The 16,766-nt window shown below is 31.3% G+C and overlaps 1 protein-coding gene and 1 non-coding gene across 3 annotated transcripts; both read right to left on the bottom strand.

The window, feature by feature from the left end:
- Positions 1-248: 248 nt before the first annotated feature.
- On the bottom strand, positions 249-444 carry LOC133679022 (U2 spliceosomal RNA). The gene has a single exon (XR_009836086.1). It is a non-coding gene; the product is annotated as a U2 spliceosomal RNA (small nuclear RNA).
- A 4,008-nt stretch (positions 445-4,452) lies between these two features.
- LOC133678495 (disease resistance protein RGA2-like) lies at positions 4,453-8,448 on the bottom strand. Of its 2 annotated transcripts, XM_062100801.1 has the most exons (3): positions 7,998-8,447; positions 5,258-7,471; positions 4,453-4,687 (listed from the first exon to the last, which is right to left on the bottom strand). In XM_062100801.1, the coding sequence occupies exons 1-2, from the start codon at positions 8,298-8,300 to the stop codon at positions 5,258-5,260; spliced, it is 2,517 nt and encodes an 838-aa protein (XP_061956785.1). In that variant the 5' UTR covers positions 8,301-8,447; the 3' UTR covers positions 4,453-4,687. The 2 variants fall into 2 exon arrangements, with proteins under 2 accessions (XP_061956785.1, XP_061956786.1); XM_062100802.1 differs by lacking the exon at positions 4,453-4,687 and having other exon boundaries at positions 5,141-7,471; positions 7,998-8,448.
- Positions 8,449-16,766: the final 8,318 nt, after the last annotated feature.

Below are 16,766 nucleotides of genomic sequence, written 5' to 3'. Positions count from 1 at the left end.
TGTAGCCACCATCTCGATATAATGAGAAGACAGGTAAAGTACAAACAGGCCAATTCCAAGTCTCGATAAATACTTAGCAAGAGAATTCTTTCTGGGCTTCAACAATGATTGGATTTGTAGGCTTCACCAATGAATAGAGATGTACAATCCACGACAGTAGCCAGCGACATGATCACCCCCTAAAAGGCCCCTATATCAATTTAACTCTCTACTAGTACAAGACACGTGTAAAATCTTTAACTCGAGTTGGAGGGTGCGCCTGGCCCGTGCAGTAGTGCAACGCATGGGCGACGCGTGAGGATCCCAGTAGCAAGCTACTGCAGTGGAACCTCCCCTTTAAAAAATTAATTTAATATCGTGTGGACCTATGGCCCACGTATCAGATATTAAACTGATAAGAACAGATACTACACTTGATCTTAGCCAAAAGGCCGAGAAAGGTATGATTTGTACAATCGCTTCAATTGATTTTTATAGATGCAGCTCTCAACATTATCTTCTGCTTTATCGATGTGGGATACAAGCCCTAGCATCTTCTTCTGCTGCACTATTCTCATTATATCCAATCAAACGCTTTGAGGTTAAAACCTATCATCTAAATTCCTTATTTAATTTAAATTTTAAATTAAATCACTGAAAATGAATTTAAAATAAATTATTTAATTTAATAAGTTTTAAAATAATTTTTTTAAAAAAAATTTAAAACGACATGGATTATAGAATTATTGATTATAGAATTCAATAAGTTTAATAACTTTATTATTTTTATAAATTATTTTTATTTAATTTTATGATAACATTAGCTACTTTCAAAATTAAACATTAACCCTAAAAAAGATATTTATTTGAAATCATGATAACCTTATAGAAAATAAAAAAAAAATCATGAATTTTATTTTCCAACCAATCCAATATTAAAAATAAGTGAAATAAAAATAAACAATTAAAAAAATTAAAGGATTAGAAACTAAAAAACAAACATATCAAGTTCGATGAGTAAACTCATTAAACCCATGAGTTGGATAATCTGGGTCAACATGTCAAACGCACAAACCGGATAATGGACTCCATAAGGATTAATAACTTATTTTTTTTCTAAACTATTGTTTATTTAACTATATGATAACAAATATAGATGATTGTAAAATCAAGTATCAAACTAATACTAAGACTTTTTTTTTAAGACTATGATAACCTAATAGAAAATAAAACAAAATAAATTATGAAACTTAATTTTTAATCAATCTAATATAAAAAAAAATTGAATTTTTTTTTATATATATATAAAAGAAAAGTTAAACTCGTTGTACACGTTAATACGCCTATGGACTTTTTAAAATTTAATTACGTGATTTTTTTCTAAAACTATTTTTTTAACTATATGATTAAAAAAATAGATGATCATATAATCTATTTCAATTAGAAAAAAGAAAAAGAAAAGGTACCCTGATAAATCCGCAAATAGAGACAATCAGAATTATCTCACCAAACTCGCAAATCGGGTTATTGACTCCACCGTGGTTTCCCTCACATCCTTTAATTTTTGTTACTTTATAAAGTTTAATAACATGATTTTTCTTTAAAATTATTCTTTTAACAATATAAGAAAAAATAGACTAAAAAAAGCTAAGTTCAATTAAAACAAAAACTCAAACTCATGAATTAGGCAACTTGAGTTACCTCAACAAAACACTAACCTCAGATAAAAAAAATTTACAAAATTAAATTTTTGACCATCTTAATATTAAAAAATAAAATTGATAAAAATAATTTTAAAAATTATAACAAAAAAAAAAACCCATATGTTCAAGAAATACTGTAACAATTCATAAGTTAGCTTTTATATATATATATATATATATATATATATATATATATATATATAAACAAAGAAAACAACCCATGCCCATTAAAAATTGAGAAGAGCAGATGCCTAGCTAAAAATAAATAAATAAGCTTTAATTTCCATTTATCTGGTAGTTAATTATTAAAAGTTTTACTTGCGTTCGATTGTGACGAGTAGCAAAACACCAATGTCATCAAGTATTGATTTTTTGTTTAGATAAAACCTAATATAGAAAACCAAAATGTAATTGCCATTGGCATATTATTATTATTTTATATTAAAACTAAAAATTTCCTACATCTATTGTTAAATTGACAGTCTTATTTATTAGAGAATTAAATATAACCTAAAAAAAAAATCAATGGATTAATATTTATTTAAAAGAATTACGTCTTTAAATTTCAACACTCATATTTTCCACGCTAACCCTGTCATTAGAGATGAGTAAAAAAAACTAGAAAACCAATTAAACCGAGAAAACTAAAAAAAAAATTAACAAAAAAAACTGAACCATAAAAAAAAATCGATTAAACAGATTAAAATTTTGAAAAAACAAACCGGTTTGGTTTCGATTTTATAAGCCTGAAACTGAAAAAACTAAGCCGACCAAAAAAAACCGAGCCAAAACTAAGCCAAACCCAAAAACCGAGCCAAATCGGTTTGAACCGGTTTACGTTTGGTTTCAGTTTTTTTTAAAAAAAAAATTTAATTTAATTACTTTTTTATATATAAAACCAAATCAAACCAAAAATATATCACCCCTGCTTACTTATTATTGTAATGCCTAATTTACAGAAGGTTCCTCCACTTGTGCAAGGCAACGGCTATTAATTTTGACAACTCCCCTCGAAGATAGAAAAGCTTCAATTAATATATGATTGTTGAATGTTCTTTAAAATATAAATTGTTACGTAAAAGTTTTCTATCTCTTGAAATCATAGAACAACTAATAAAATTCTTATCAATAATTAAAATTGTCTAAATCATCAATCTAGTAAATGAGATTTACAACATACATATTTTTATATTTAATAAAATAATTATAATTATGAATGACATAATTAATAATTTATTAATCAAAAAATTATGTGAAAAAAAATTAATGGTGCATAAGAACTTCATTGGTTTGATATATAATCTTAAATGGTGAGCTGGATTCACCATCTAATTTCTTCAAAAAATAAATATAAAAACCACAGATATAAAATATAAATAATGTATGCAATAAAAATGCACAGCCAGTTGGATATAGCTTAATCCTTGTTGGGTTTCCGTTTCTATACTCTTGTCTTTTCTTATTTAATTCATGCTTTTACTATATTTGTGCTAATATCAATCCAACATATTTTGGTGTTGCCCTTCTGTCGTCTATGCATCAAGTTTCGTTAGAGACGCCATCAACTCATACCGTAATACCGTCCACTGTAATTGCCCTTCTACAGAATTTCGTTAGTAATTTATATTGCTCGTGACTGCCCAAAATCACTGGTCGGTGTGTAAAAAACACTACTGGTCGGTGTGTAAAAAAAATTACTGGTCGGTGTTTTTTTTTTTTTTAATAATATTGCTACATTAACATCCATTTAAAAGCTGATGACAACATACCATAAAGAAAGCACCATGTTACCTGAGCAACTAACATGGTACTGGATATAGTTATTTAGTGCTGGTTTTGTGTTAGAGAAGGACACGTCATCTTGAAAAATAAATAATTACTTTTCTAGTTAATCGAGAAGAAAAAGAAAATGTTGCAGGGAATAATAAACCAAGAAAAACTTGAAAAGTACTAGCGAGCTAGCCGATCCAAAAAGCCTATAAAAGCAGCACTTCCTCCATGCACATTTCCTTCATCACAAGTCTTTGTAACACCTTATGCTACATCGATCTTCCAATACCGTCTTTCGTATTTCGTTCTCACCTCCTTCTCCTTTGTAGACAAAAGCACACTACTTATAGCTAGATTAAATATCATGGGGAAATATGTGGAGTGGTTGGATGTGGCACATTTGGGGGTGAGAATCGCATCAAGGTTCCACTCTCGGTGTCCACAGACCGGCCGGTCGTACTACCACCCTCCATCCGGTTCTGAAGATCATCACCACCATCAAAAGGGTGCCGGGGAGAGTGATCAAGTGCCAGTGGTAGAAGATTTGACCCAAATGGCTAATTTGGGTGTCCATGTGGATAGAGAGTTTGACACTTCTCAAGAAATGCTTTTCTATTCTGTTTTGTAGGTATATCAGTGTATGTATAAATTTGTGTAGTCGTTTTCTTTTAATCTACTTTTTTTTTGTGTGTATTTTCCTGCGCAAGTTTCTTGTATTTTCTTATGCTAGTTTCATGGAGTCAGGGAATTGATAGCACTCCGTAGGAAATATCAGTAGCACTAAACTTTTAGGAATTGTCATAGGTTTTCGTGTAAAAAAAATTCTCAGAATCCTACATTTTTAAGTCAGGATTTTACATTTTTAATGCAAATTTGAAGAACTGAACCATATTTTGTATGATACATGATTAAGATTCAAGTGAATTGGCTACCAAGGATGGATTGGAAAGAGATAAATGCCAAAAGAGAAATGAGCTTTCAATTTCCTTTTACCTGATGGTAGAAAAATAGAGACATTAAATATATCTTATGCTTTGTTTATTCAAGAAATGCTCAAAACAAGCATTACATATTCGATCTCACACGAAATTTTCTTCAAATTTATGTTAGAAACCACGTATTATATTTGCAATACAAGGTAGTAATACCATTGGAACCGAGGCAAGAATCCCAATCTAAATGATCAGGTTGAGGATTTCCATGGGTGCAAACATCAGCTGGAAAGCCCAAAATAGCTGCAAAGGTCCAAACAACAGAAGAACAAGGACATTTTCAGCTACATGTTTCATGGACAAAAAAAGAAAAAAGAAAAAATGTCATCCGAATATCATGTTTAACTCATCTAACTGGCGGGTGATATTGGAAGGGTTGCACGGAATCTTAGAACCCGTTTGTCTACGCTGTAAATTAAGCGATAGCATATTGTTTGATAAATTTATTTCCCATTTTTAATATTTTAAAAGGAAAAACAAGATTTTAGGTGAAGCTGAAACTTACAGAAAGAAAAGATGTTGTTGAAGACAAGATTAGCATAGTGTTGATTAAGTAAAACTTTACAGGGGCTGCCCCTGGGTACAGTAGAGACAGCCAGTGACAAACTCTTACAGGGCCTGTCACTACGAATCCAAAGACACAAAAGTAAATTGACTCCTTAAGTTTGATATTCAAGCAAAGCTGAAAAACCAACATTTTTAGTTTAATCCTTGGAAAATTAAATTTCACCTGGAACATAAACCTTGGAATAGTCTTAAGGGTTCATTAATGTGCATGTGTAGAGACAAGCAAGAAAGTAGAAAGATCAATACCTAATCTTTTGTCTGGTTTATAACATCAACATTGTCGACAATAACTTTGGGGATATGAGCAATCTTCTCCCAATCATCACCAGTTTCTCGGTCGCATCTTTCGGCCAAACGAGGACAGCCTAAAATCCGGAGCTCTTGAAGGGCAGAAAATGTCTTCAGGCAGGCAGGCAATTCAAGGAGTGCTGGGCAAAATTCAAGTTTCAAATTCTTCAAAGTGTCAGCAGATCCTCTAATAAGCCACTCTGGCAATTCTTCCACTGCTTCTAAAAAGCACAATACCAGTTTTTTAAGTTTAAACTCACAGGCTTCTTGATTGGGGAAATTAAGAGCTACACAACCGCTAATATGTAGATCCTGTAATGAAGTTAGATACTTTATACTTGGTGGCAAGGAGTTCAAGCTTGGACAGGTAACAATAAACAATGATCGAAGGGCTGACAGGTTTTCCATGTCTTCAAACAAGCGTTCTAGTTTTTCACAGGTGGCTATCCACAAAAACCGAAGAGATTTCAAGCACCCTATTTCATCTCTTGGCAAAGAAGCCTGTCTAGTGGCTAGCCACAGAAATCTAAGGCTTTCCATGTACCTCATACCTCTAGGTAACTCTTCAATTTCATCGCATCCGCCAAGGAACAGAGTTTGCAAGTTTTGTAGCTTGCAGATAGAATTTGGCAGCCTTTTGATTCTGTGATTCCATGATAAGTCTAGATATCTTAAATGCTTCAATTTGCCAATTTTCTTTGGCAGCTCTTTGAACTGGGACCTGGACAAGTTCAATGCTCGCAAGTACTTGAATCTCGACAAACATGTTTCAAGGATTGAGTTGCTAGTAAGCACATCCTTGTCACTATGAATGAAGACAGTTCGAACCTGGTCTAAATCCTGCGACAACATAGGAAAATCTTGGCGAACTGAGTCAGGATCTGGAATGGATATATGCTGGACACTTTTTTCGATTCTTTTGCTATTTGCAGTCACTACAAAACATTCATCTTGTGCCACTGATAATGCAAGATCATGCATGACATCAAGCATTCCAAACTGAAGAGATCCATACAAATCTCTAAAATCTTGAAGAAAACATCCATACTCCAGCTCCTTCAAGTAAATAGAGCCAATGTCTTCCAATTCTGATTCTCCATCTGAGGATTGAAGTAGTCCATGTGCCATCCAGAACTGAATTAACTCATAATCATTGTACTCGTAATTCTTCGGAAACAACGAGCAATAAGCAAAGCACCTTTTCAAGCACGAAGGCAACTGTTCATAACTTACCCTTAAAGCAGGCAAAATATCATCCTCCTTTTGCTCCACTTTCCATAGCCTGCTATCTCTTATCAGATTCCAATCTCGTTCATCAGTATTCAGAAAGAGTTGTCCTGCTAGAGTCCTCACAGCCAAAGGAACCTCTCCACATTTCTTCACAATCTCTTCTCCAATTCTTAGCAAATTCGGAAGTTGTTTGTCCTGTCCTTCCTTGAATGCGTACTTAACAAACAAGGACAAGCATTCATCGTAACGAACACCTTGTAAGTTATGAACATACTTGGGGGCAGTGCCTATCATGGAAGCAACCTGGTTGCTGCGTGTAGTCACCATGATCCTACTTCCTCTTGCACCTACCCTCAAAAGATCTTTCAATTCTTCCCATTGTGCAAGGTTATCATTCCACACATCATCCAACACAAGAAAATACCTCTTATCTCTTATAGATTCTCGCAAGAGTGTTTGCATTTCTTCCACTTCCATGGCGCCATTGTCTTCACCAAATCCTACCCCACCAGTTGCAGAAATAATTAACTTCTCCATCAACCTTTTCTTGTCAAAGTCTCTGGAGACGTAAACCCACATTTTGAACTGGAAATGCTTAACCACCCTTTCATCATTGTAAGCCATTTTAGCAAGTGTTGTCTTCCCCATACCTCCAATGCCAACTATGGGAAGCACTGAAATGTTTTCCTCATCACTAGGGTGCAATAAAAGTTGAATGATCTTTTCTTTGTCTTCGTCTCTTCCAATTATGTCCGCAGAATGAACAAAGGAGTGAGTTCCCCTCTCCCTGTTAAGAGGACGCCTCTCTTCAGCACGTTCAGTGAGCCGACACTTAACATTACCAGCTGCAATTGCATCTAACCTTTTGTTTATCCGCTTTAACTTTCGGCCAATAGTTGTGCGGAATATAAGAGGGTTAGAAGATGAAAAGCATCGAAGTACCTGAAATTCGAAAATAGATAAAAAACGATTGGGATTTAACTTTTATTTATCCCAATATGATTCTACTAATATTCGTTTTTCCGCTTTAACTTTCGGCCATTAGTCTCGGTTCAGTTTGGACAGCAATCTCAAACAAAAACAAAATCTTCTAACAAGTTGGGATTTAGCAAGTTCAAGTTGTCCCCTAATCTAAAAGTTTCTAGTTTTCCCATGCTGTCTAGCCAAATTTTACAAATTGAACATATGCAGCCTATTCTCATTATTCTTGAACAATTCAAAATCTTAAAAAAAAAAAAAGAATGATTTATTTCGTCATGCTCTCATAAAAAGAAAAGAAAAGAAAAGAAAAGAAAAGAAAATGGACATACATATTTATAGAAATTAGATCGTACCAAGAAAGTTGCAAAATGGGAATCTGATGTCAAATAAATTTAGGTATAATCTATATATTGATCAGGGAAAGAAAATCAAGTACACAGCAAAGAAACTAGCAAAAGAAAATTTATGGTTGTAAGAGGTAACTCACCTTTCTTGTGTAGAAGTTCCCTCGATCAATGACTTGCCTCCTCAAATTTTCAACCTCGAGTTCATCAAGGACATCCTCTGCATCATAGAAGACATGGTTTAGCTGCTTGAGCCAAAGTCTTAGCTCTGGTGAATTTGACCGCTTCTCCTCGGCGTCTATGAGCACATCTTTAATGACTAGCATGCTGTGCTTAAGCTTCTTTAGCTCATCTTCATTGCAACATGCCAATGAAGTCTCCTCATACTCCAAGGAGCCTAACTTCTCCACAACATTTTCAGCTATGTTGAGGGAAAACTCAGTCATCTTTCTATAGGAAAAGGGGGGGAATACAATTGTTTCTCTGGTAAAGGAAGTATGTGAAAATGGTGATTGTCAGGGTCTTGGCTAGTCAATTGCAAATGCACACAAAATTAGCAAGTCAGCAGCTTGTTGCTTTTCCCTATTTTGGTCGTCGCATCGAAGTAAAGCATATTCTAAGCTTCAAAATGCAGAATAGGAAAGCTTCATTATGTGAAGGAGAAAAGTAACATGAAGTAGATGTGTTTTGGACTGTATTACTCGGATTAATACGAGTACGTATTTAACATGCATATCTATGTTGGATTTTGCCTAGTAATTAAATTGAACTAAAAGGAAAAGAAAATTATAAATCTAGAATTTTTTCTATATTTAGATTGGGTTATATATATTTATTGATTATATCAAATTTAATTTTTAATTTATTTATATATTGTTTTGATTTTTTTTAATTTAATCTTTTAGAATTTGATTTAATTTGATTTGTATATCAATTATGATCTTTATATTTTTTATTGTTATCTTTTTTTATTATTTTTTAAATTAAAATTATTTATCTATCAGATTTGGTTTTTATTATTTTAATTTTTATTTATTTTATTTAAAATAATTTATGAAAATAGATTTTTTTTAACTTCTTTTGAATTCTTTTGATATATATATATATATATATATATATATATATATATATATATATATATATAGTACTTTATAAGTTTTGTTTAATACACAATTTAGAGCAATTTTTTTTTTTGAGAATTAATATCCACTTAATTACTTTTATTACAATTAGTGTTGCTAATTATTTTGGTTGGTTAAACTAGAGTTATATATGCTCTTTTTTTACATGAAATTAATCATATCCGTAGACAATATGGCTTGTTGTATTAAATATGGTTTGTATATTTTGAATCGTTTTGATGTGCTGATATAAAAATAATTTTTTAAAAATAAAAATTATTGGCATATATTTCGGCACAAAAAATTATTTGAAAAGCAACCGATGACACACTGCTAAACACATTCTAAGTCTTCCATGCATTATGTCATCGCGTACAAATGTATACTTTTAGACCCTATTATGTGTTTTTTAGTTCATATTTATAATTTTCGACACTAAATTCTTTTCTATTTCTTATTCAGTATAAAATAATAATAATATTTTAATTTTAATAATAATGAAGTAATATTATTTTTTGAATAATAACACAACTCAACTGGATATATAAACTTTAATTTTTTTTATCAATCAAGTTGCTCAATATTAATTAAATGATGACATGAACACTAAAATCTTGTGCACATAAAAATGTGATTACTGTTGTGAGTATAAGCATGAAATATGAGTTTTATTTAATTAAATTTAACATGTCTTAATTTCTTTAAGGCATTTTGTGAGCATGAAATTTGAATTGCGAATCTATATTTCTTATCTTAATTGGTGAAGTGGCATGAATAAATGACTGTATTCCTAATTTTTTATAAGATTTTAGTATTAATTTCATCATTTAACTTGTAAATTTTCAAATTTAAAATAAAATAAAAACATCCATCATCAAAGCATAACAGATCATGAGTAAGTTAAATTATTTTTAATTATCAACTAAGTTGAAAAAAATTAAAGTTGAGAAATCCAAATATAAAATTAAAAAAAAATCATTTACTTAATATATTGTCTTAATATCTACAGATTATAATGAATAGGAAGATGGCACCATGAACTCTTTCATGACAAAGAAGTAATATCTAAAATTGAAGTAATATATATTGTATTAATATCTAAAAATTTAATGACCTAACTCCAGAATTTTTGTTCGCAAAATTGAAGTTTCCTGATAAGAATAAATGCTCCCGGTCATGATCAATATCAGTGCAAGGGATTTTTATCAATGCTAAGTCAAGGTAAATCAGAATTAAAACCTTTAAATTAATATATTGTTTTTCAAGGTTTTTTAATAAATATAATCAGATGTGGCGCTGGAAAAAATATTGTTGTAGGAGTTATATTTTGTAAAACCACTTCAACAAATAATTAAGTGGTAAGAGCTTGTTTTACTAAGCGTTTCAATTGACGCTGTATCTAGTAAAAGCAATAATAAGAATTTTGAAGGGTATAAATTAACTGATCAGGTTTTAAATTTATTTTCTAAAAATTATTAATTTGAATTTTACAAATCTTAAAGTCACTGGAGATTTACATGGTCGTTAATTTCAGGGCCCGTGAGATTAATTAAGGTGTGTGTAAGCTAATCCAAATATCTATGTTAAAAAAAAAATAAGGGAAGAATTTTGATTTGGATAAGTATATTTGCCAAAACTTTTTTTTAAAAAAAATAATTATTGGTTAATGTGGTTAAGTGATCCAATTCTAAAAAATAATTAAAAAAAAACATATTGCTGATTATTATTGCTCTTGTTTGAGTAGTTGTGAATTGCTAGCATTATTTGTAATTTTTTATTGAAACATTTCTAATTTAGGATTCTACATAAATTGATTTCTATATTTTTTTGTAATATATAAAATATGATTAATTTATTGGTTTACCATGTTAAAAAAGAAATGGCGGTGAAGGCAAAACTCAAAATCAGGATCATAATTACTATTTTTTCCTTATGAATTACTATAGCCATTAAAAACATGGCTTAATAAAGAAATACAAATAATCTGTAAAATCAAGAAATTTACAAACAAAACAAAAGACTTGTAGTCAAAGACATGAGAATTAAAACTGGATAAAAGCTATATTCAGGCTACTAGATTAGTATCTCTAAAAACACCTTACTTAGCTAAGCCGTTTTTTTTTTATTATTATTATTAACATGGATATTTGAATTAGTTTACATGTATCTTGATTAATTCTATAAACTTTAAAATTAATAATTATATAAATCTCCAATAATCATCATATTAATAATTATATTACTTAAATTTAAAACTAAAAGAAATAAACCAACATCTACTTTTTTTTAGTTTAACATGGATGTCTGGACCAGTTTGCACGCACCTCGACTAATCTCACAGGCCTTGAAGTTAACGACCATGTAAGCCTCTAGTGACCATCATATAAGTAACTACAAAGCTCAAACCTGAAACCACAAAAAAAAAAAAAATTTTAATTTTAAATTCTTACCATCAGACCACCGCCTATACTTGATTCTTATCTTTACGAACATGTTGAAAGTCAACAGTCGAAAGCCCATTACATGTACTGAAAATAACATTAAACGCACCTTGTAAGCGTCGAGGTGACATACCATTATTATTTTTAAATCCAAGAAAAAATATTATAAGAATTTAACCCCGCAATTCCTTTAAAGGAAAAAAAAAAAAACGTTGTAATAGTCAATACTTATTGATTTTTGAATTGCCAACGCCTCAGCTTCATTAGATTTTACATTACCTATAAATTAGGAGAAAATACAAAGAAATTTTCCTTTACAATCCCTTAGAACACCATTAATTCCTTAAGGTCCCGGTTTTTTTTTTTTTTGCCCAATCAACATTTCATATAAGGATACCTATTAGTGGAGATATCCTAGATGAATCTACCCTTTTTGTTTTCCTATTAGTTCATATAAGTAGACCGTTCGGTAAATATAATAAATCTGATCTATATAGTAAAAACTCTCATAATTATATTTTACCTAAATCACAACCCGATAAAAAATGAAAAAATACACATCATCCTTGTTGTTACCTATTTTTGGGTTCCTAAAAAAATGAGAAAATACAATATATATATATATATATATATATATATATATATATATATATATATAAATATTCAGAAGAAATCCAAAAAATAATAGGAGCGAGAAAAGGATGTTGGAATGCCAAAAAAATGCCAAAATTGGTTGAGGAGATTCAAAAATAAAAAAGGTTGAAATTTGACAGTGAGAGCCCTGTTGATAAGAAAAATTCAATTTGAGGAAGAGAAGTTCAAAATCAGATGTTTGTGGACTCAATTAAATTTTATCCAAGGTTTAATTGAATTTATGGAGAGTTTGATTGCAATAAAATTGATTTCTTAAGTCAATTTAGGTTTTTATTGGAAGAAATTAAAGTTATGGGGTCCAATTATAATTTTGAAGAGTTGATTTGGTCAAATCAGGGGCTTAATTGCATAATTATTGAAGTTTGATGGCCAATTAGAGACTTAATTGAAACAATCCAAAAACAAGGACTAAATCAGAAAAGGCGCTAAAATAAAGGGGTCTAATTACAATTTTTCCGGAGGGCTTGATTACAAAATTACATAAACATCCAAGGATCAAATCGGAAATATTATTTAAAATTGCAAAAACGGCGCCGTTTCGCTCAACCTTGTTCACTGTCTTCTTCAGAAGACGTTACATTGCAGCTGGCAGAAACGGTTGCAAGTTGCAACAGCGAAGGCGGTGATCAAGGGGCCATGTCCACGGCTGATATCTCTCCGGCAGTTACTCCGTCCCTGCGAAGGAAAACGCTTGCATCCTCTGGCTATAAAAGCCAGAGGATGTACTGCACCAGGGGACAGAAAAAAAGAACCAGGAGAAAAAAAGGCAGAGAGAGGAGAGGCTACACTGAAAAAAATAGAAGTGAAACAGCTTAGGGGAAAACATAGGAGGGAGCAGAGAGATATTGGGAAAGCAAAAGGGAGAGCAGAGGAATCAAACCGAACAGAAACAGAGGACACGGTGAAGCAGAGAACCCAGCACCACCATCGTCTTCGTCTTCTCAAATCAGGTATGTTCGATGCCCTTCTCCTTTTCCCTGCAAAATGAGATGATGCATGTTAGTATGTAAAATATAGAAAGAAAACATAAGGAAACCGACACCAGAAATCGCCAGTTACAATGCTCTGTTTTGTTTCTTTTTTTCATTCTCGCACTGCAACAAAGATGGTTAACAGAGCGAAGGTAATTTAATTACCTTCGCCCTGTTCATGTAAGGCTAAAAAATATTATGGTGCAGCTAGTTAAAAGTATGCCTTGCAGTCTAGATGGTCAGCTTAGCCGGCTCTCATCCGAGAGAACCGGTTTCAAGTCTTAACAAGCGAATTCTTTTTGAAGATGGTCACTGGCATGGGCCAGTGACCATGCTGGGCTGGCTGAATCCAGCCCAGCTACGCAGGTTGGCTGGGGTCCAGCCCAGCCATATGGGCCGGGTTGGGCCCAGAAAAAAAAAAAACAAAAAAAAAATATTCAAAGAAATTATTTAAATATCTGTGATTTTTCGTCAATTTTTACTACATTTTAATCAATACCGGTTTGTATTTTTATATTATAAAGATACAAATCCGGTATTAAAATACCATGTTTTCGTCCAGACATAAAAAAAAAAATGTTTTGTTTTCTTCAAAGAAATATTTAAATATCTGTGATTTTCCACCAATTTTTATTGCATTTTAATCAATATCGGTTTGTATTTTTATACTGTAAAGATACAAATCCGGTATTAAAATACCACGTTTTCGTCCAGACATTAAGACATAAAAAAAAAATGTTTTGTTTTCAGGCATACGGCCAAGTCTCTCAAAAATAAAAATCATATTGTATTTTCATACAACAAAGAAAATTCCAAAAAATATGTATTAGCATGCATTTTGGCTTTAATAACTAGTTTATTAAAGTCATGAGAACTAGGCCAATATTTCAAAAATTCTAAAAAAAAATTATTTTTTTTTCTTTTAATATCTGGGGTTATGATCTTATACGTAAGACGTGTTCCGGATATTAAATTCTCTTTGTTGGCATTAGACCGGTTAGGTTTTATTCGATAAGAAAAGGATCTCTTTACTGAAGAGAACTTTTCTTAAGTTATAGACGGACCAACAAATAAAAAACATGACATGACCTTAGATTTTATCAGACAATAAAACAATGCAGCTTACCTTAGGTAGGGCGTATTTGGGGTGCTAATACCTTCCCTTTACGCAACCAGTCTCTGTACCCGATCTCTGAGACCAGTTAGAGTTCCTAGTGACCAAAATATTAGGTGGCGACTCCCATTCCATTTTTCCACTAATAAAAGACAAGAATTCCTTGTCTCCACACATTTTTACATTTAAAATTAGATTTTGAGGGTGGATGTTTTTGCTGCGACGCCGCACCCGTGCGATAATCCTAGTTTTTTTTCCATTAAAAATTACATTATTATAAAGAGTCCAAACAAATCAAATTATACAAAAGAAGAACAAACACCCAACCTTTATTTGCATTGAGCCCCAAACCATACCATTTCATAATAAGAAAAAAAATCATTTCACTCTTATTTTTACAAAAATGACATTTTAAGTCATCATTTTGCAGCATAAGGCTTTATTAGGTAGTTTATGAATGATGTAAAGCTATAATATTATAGAATATTGAGAGTCGTCATCTAATAATTAAAAAAAATTAGAAATCCTAAAATATATATTGGTTTCAGAGATTCAAGTAAGGGGTTTGTTATACTTAAAAAAATAATGACACCATCCTTACAACATCTTTTTTTTAATGAAAGGTTATTTTTATTATACGTTTTTTTTAAATTTATTTTTTAAATTATCATTAATTATCCTAATTATTTTTTAGTTTTTTATTTAATTTTTAATGATTTTTAAAAAAGATGATATTGATTCCTAAAAATAAAAGACTTATCGATTTAGTTATTTATAAAAATCTTAACATTGATCCTTCTAAAAAGAAAACCTGTCGTTTTGGGAACTTTAAAAAATAGGCATTACTTCCCTAAAAAAAAGGCTTGTCTTTTGCAAGGTTTTGATATCGATTCTTAAAAAAAAAAAAAAAAACTTGTCACTTAATCATTTTCTAAAATGAGTATTAGACCCTGGTAAATACTAGAATTAAGCTTTGACCTATTTATTTTTGTTGGTTGTTAAAACAGGCTTGATAATTGTCATTCTCACTCAACGAGCTTAATAAATCAAGTATACAAATAATTATATATATATATATAAAATTAAGAGCTTGTTTGTTATTATGGTAGCGGTTACTTTTTAAAGTATTTTTTACTTGAAAATTTATTAAAATAATATTTTTTATTTTTAAAATTTTATTTTTAATATCATCAAATTAAAATAATAAAAAAATAATAAAAAATAATAATTTTATAACAAATAATATTTTAATTGCATTGGCAAATTATACAATATACTAAAAGGACTCAGTGTTCCTGTTACTATTTACATAGATACAAAGCACTATGTATGTATTGGAGCAGTGTAATGAAAGCTCATTTCTTGACACAAAGAGATGCAAGGACAACAGAGGAGGGGTAAGGTTGGGTCTGGATGCTTTCAAGCCCAACTACATGTGTGTTAATAAAATAATATGTGTTATAAATATTATTATTTTTACTATAACTCAAAGTATTGATATAAAAAATATTATTATTTGTGTTGTTTTAATATAATTATTTATGTTATAAACATTATTATTTTTATTATAATTCTAAATATTCATATAAAAAATAGTATTATTTGTATTATAAATATTATTATTTTTATTATAATTAATAGTATGAATATTAAAAATATTATTATTTGTGTTATAAATATTATTATATTTATTATAATTAATATTATTAATAAAAAAATTAATAAATTTGAAAAAACAATTATTATTAATATTAAAAAATATTATTTTTTATATTATAAATTTTTACAATAATTTTTATAAAAATAAAAAATAAATCCATCGCGTAGCACGAGCATCAACTAGTACCCTTTAAATAAATATCTATAATCATTGTTCGGGGGTTTTGAATTGATATTTGGAGTGGAAAAACACCAAAAATTGCTGGTAAAATATGATTGGACCACGTGGAACGCGTGTGTACACACGTTGCCTAATTATTTTTTCGGATTGGATCGCTCGTGCTCATCACACGCCTAATTAGTAAAACTGCCAGCAAAAGAAAAGAAAGACCATGAACATCGAATTGATTTGGGGCTTTTTTCTTTGTCTAGGCTTCTTGCTTTCAGGGGGCAGCTGAGAGAAGGTATATGGGTCTTTTGGGTGTTTAATCGAGAGGAGCTTTCGCGGGTTGGGGAGGAAGAGAGCTAGGCTGCCATGGGTGGACCGTGGTTGGTTGTGACCATCAGCTTCGGCAAAAATAATGGCGCTGCATTGGTAGCTTGCATGTTGTCACGGGTGGGAAGAACTGTGGTGGCGGCTGTGAGTTCTTGTCTAACGGTGGGAGGCTGGTGGCTGATGTGATTGTTGGGTTTTACGGGTCTGTGGTAGCTGTTGAAGATGTGTTTTTGAGGAAGGTAGCGGCTGAGAGAGGATAACACTGTTGTGGCTGGGGTTGCCAGCGAATAGGGTGGAAAAGCAGCTATTATTGATGATGGGAGTGGGGAGGTGTTGTTGAAGGAGAGGCTGGTGGTCTACGATGTAAGGGAAAGCCAAGGGTCACTGGGTTCTGGTTGGTCTTGTGTGTGTGAGGCCTGTGGGAAGAAAAGTGAAGCACCGACGGTTTGATGTGGC

Source organism: Populus nigra, chromosome 18 (assembly GCF_951802175.1).
Source record: "Populus nigra chromosome 18, ddPopNigr1.1, whole genome shotgun sequence".
Taxonomy (NCBI): domain Eukaryota; kingdom Viridiplantae; phylum Streptophyta; class Magnoliopsida; order Malpighiales; family Salicaceae; genus Populus; species Populus nigra.
The sequence above is the reverse complement of the archived record's forward strand: the minus strand, read 5'-3'. Positions and strand labels throughout refer to the sequence as shown.

Bases quoted from the DNA above. Each gene is read 5' to 3' on its own strand.
- LOC133678495 (XM_062100802.1), bottom strand. From the start codon at position 8,300: ATGACTGAGTTTTCCCTCAACATAGCTGAAAATGTTGTGGAGAAGTTA. The intron at 7,472-7,997 runs GTGAGTTACCTC...TTCGAATTTCAG, and splicing joins GGAACTTCTACACAAGAAAG to GTACTTCGATGCTTTTCATC.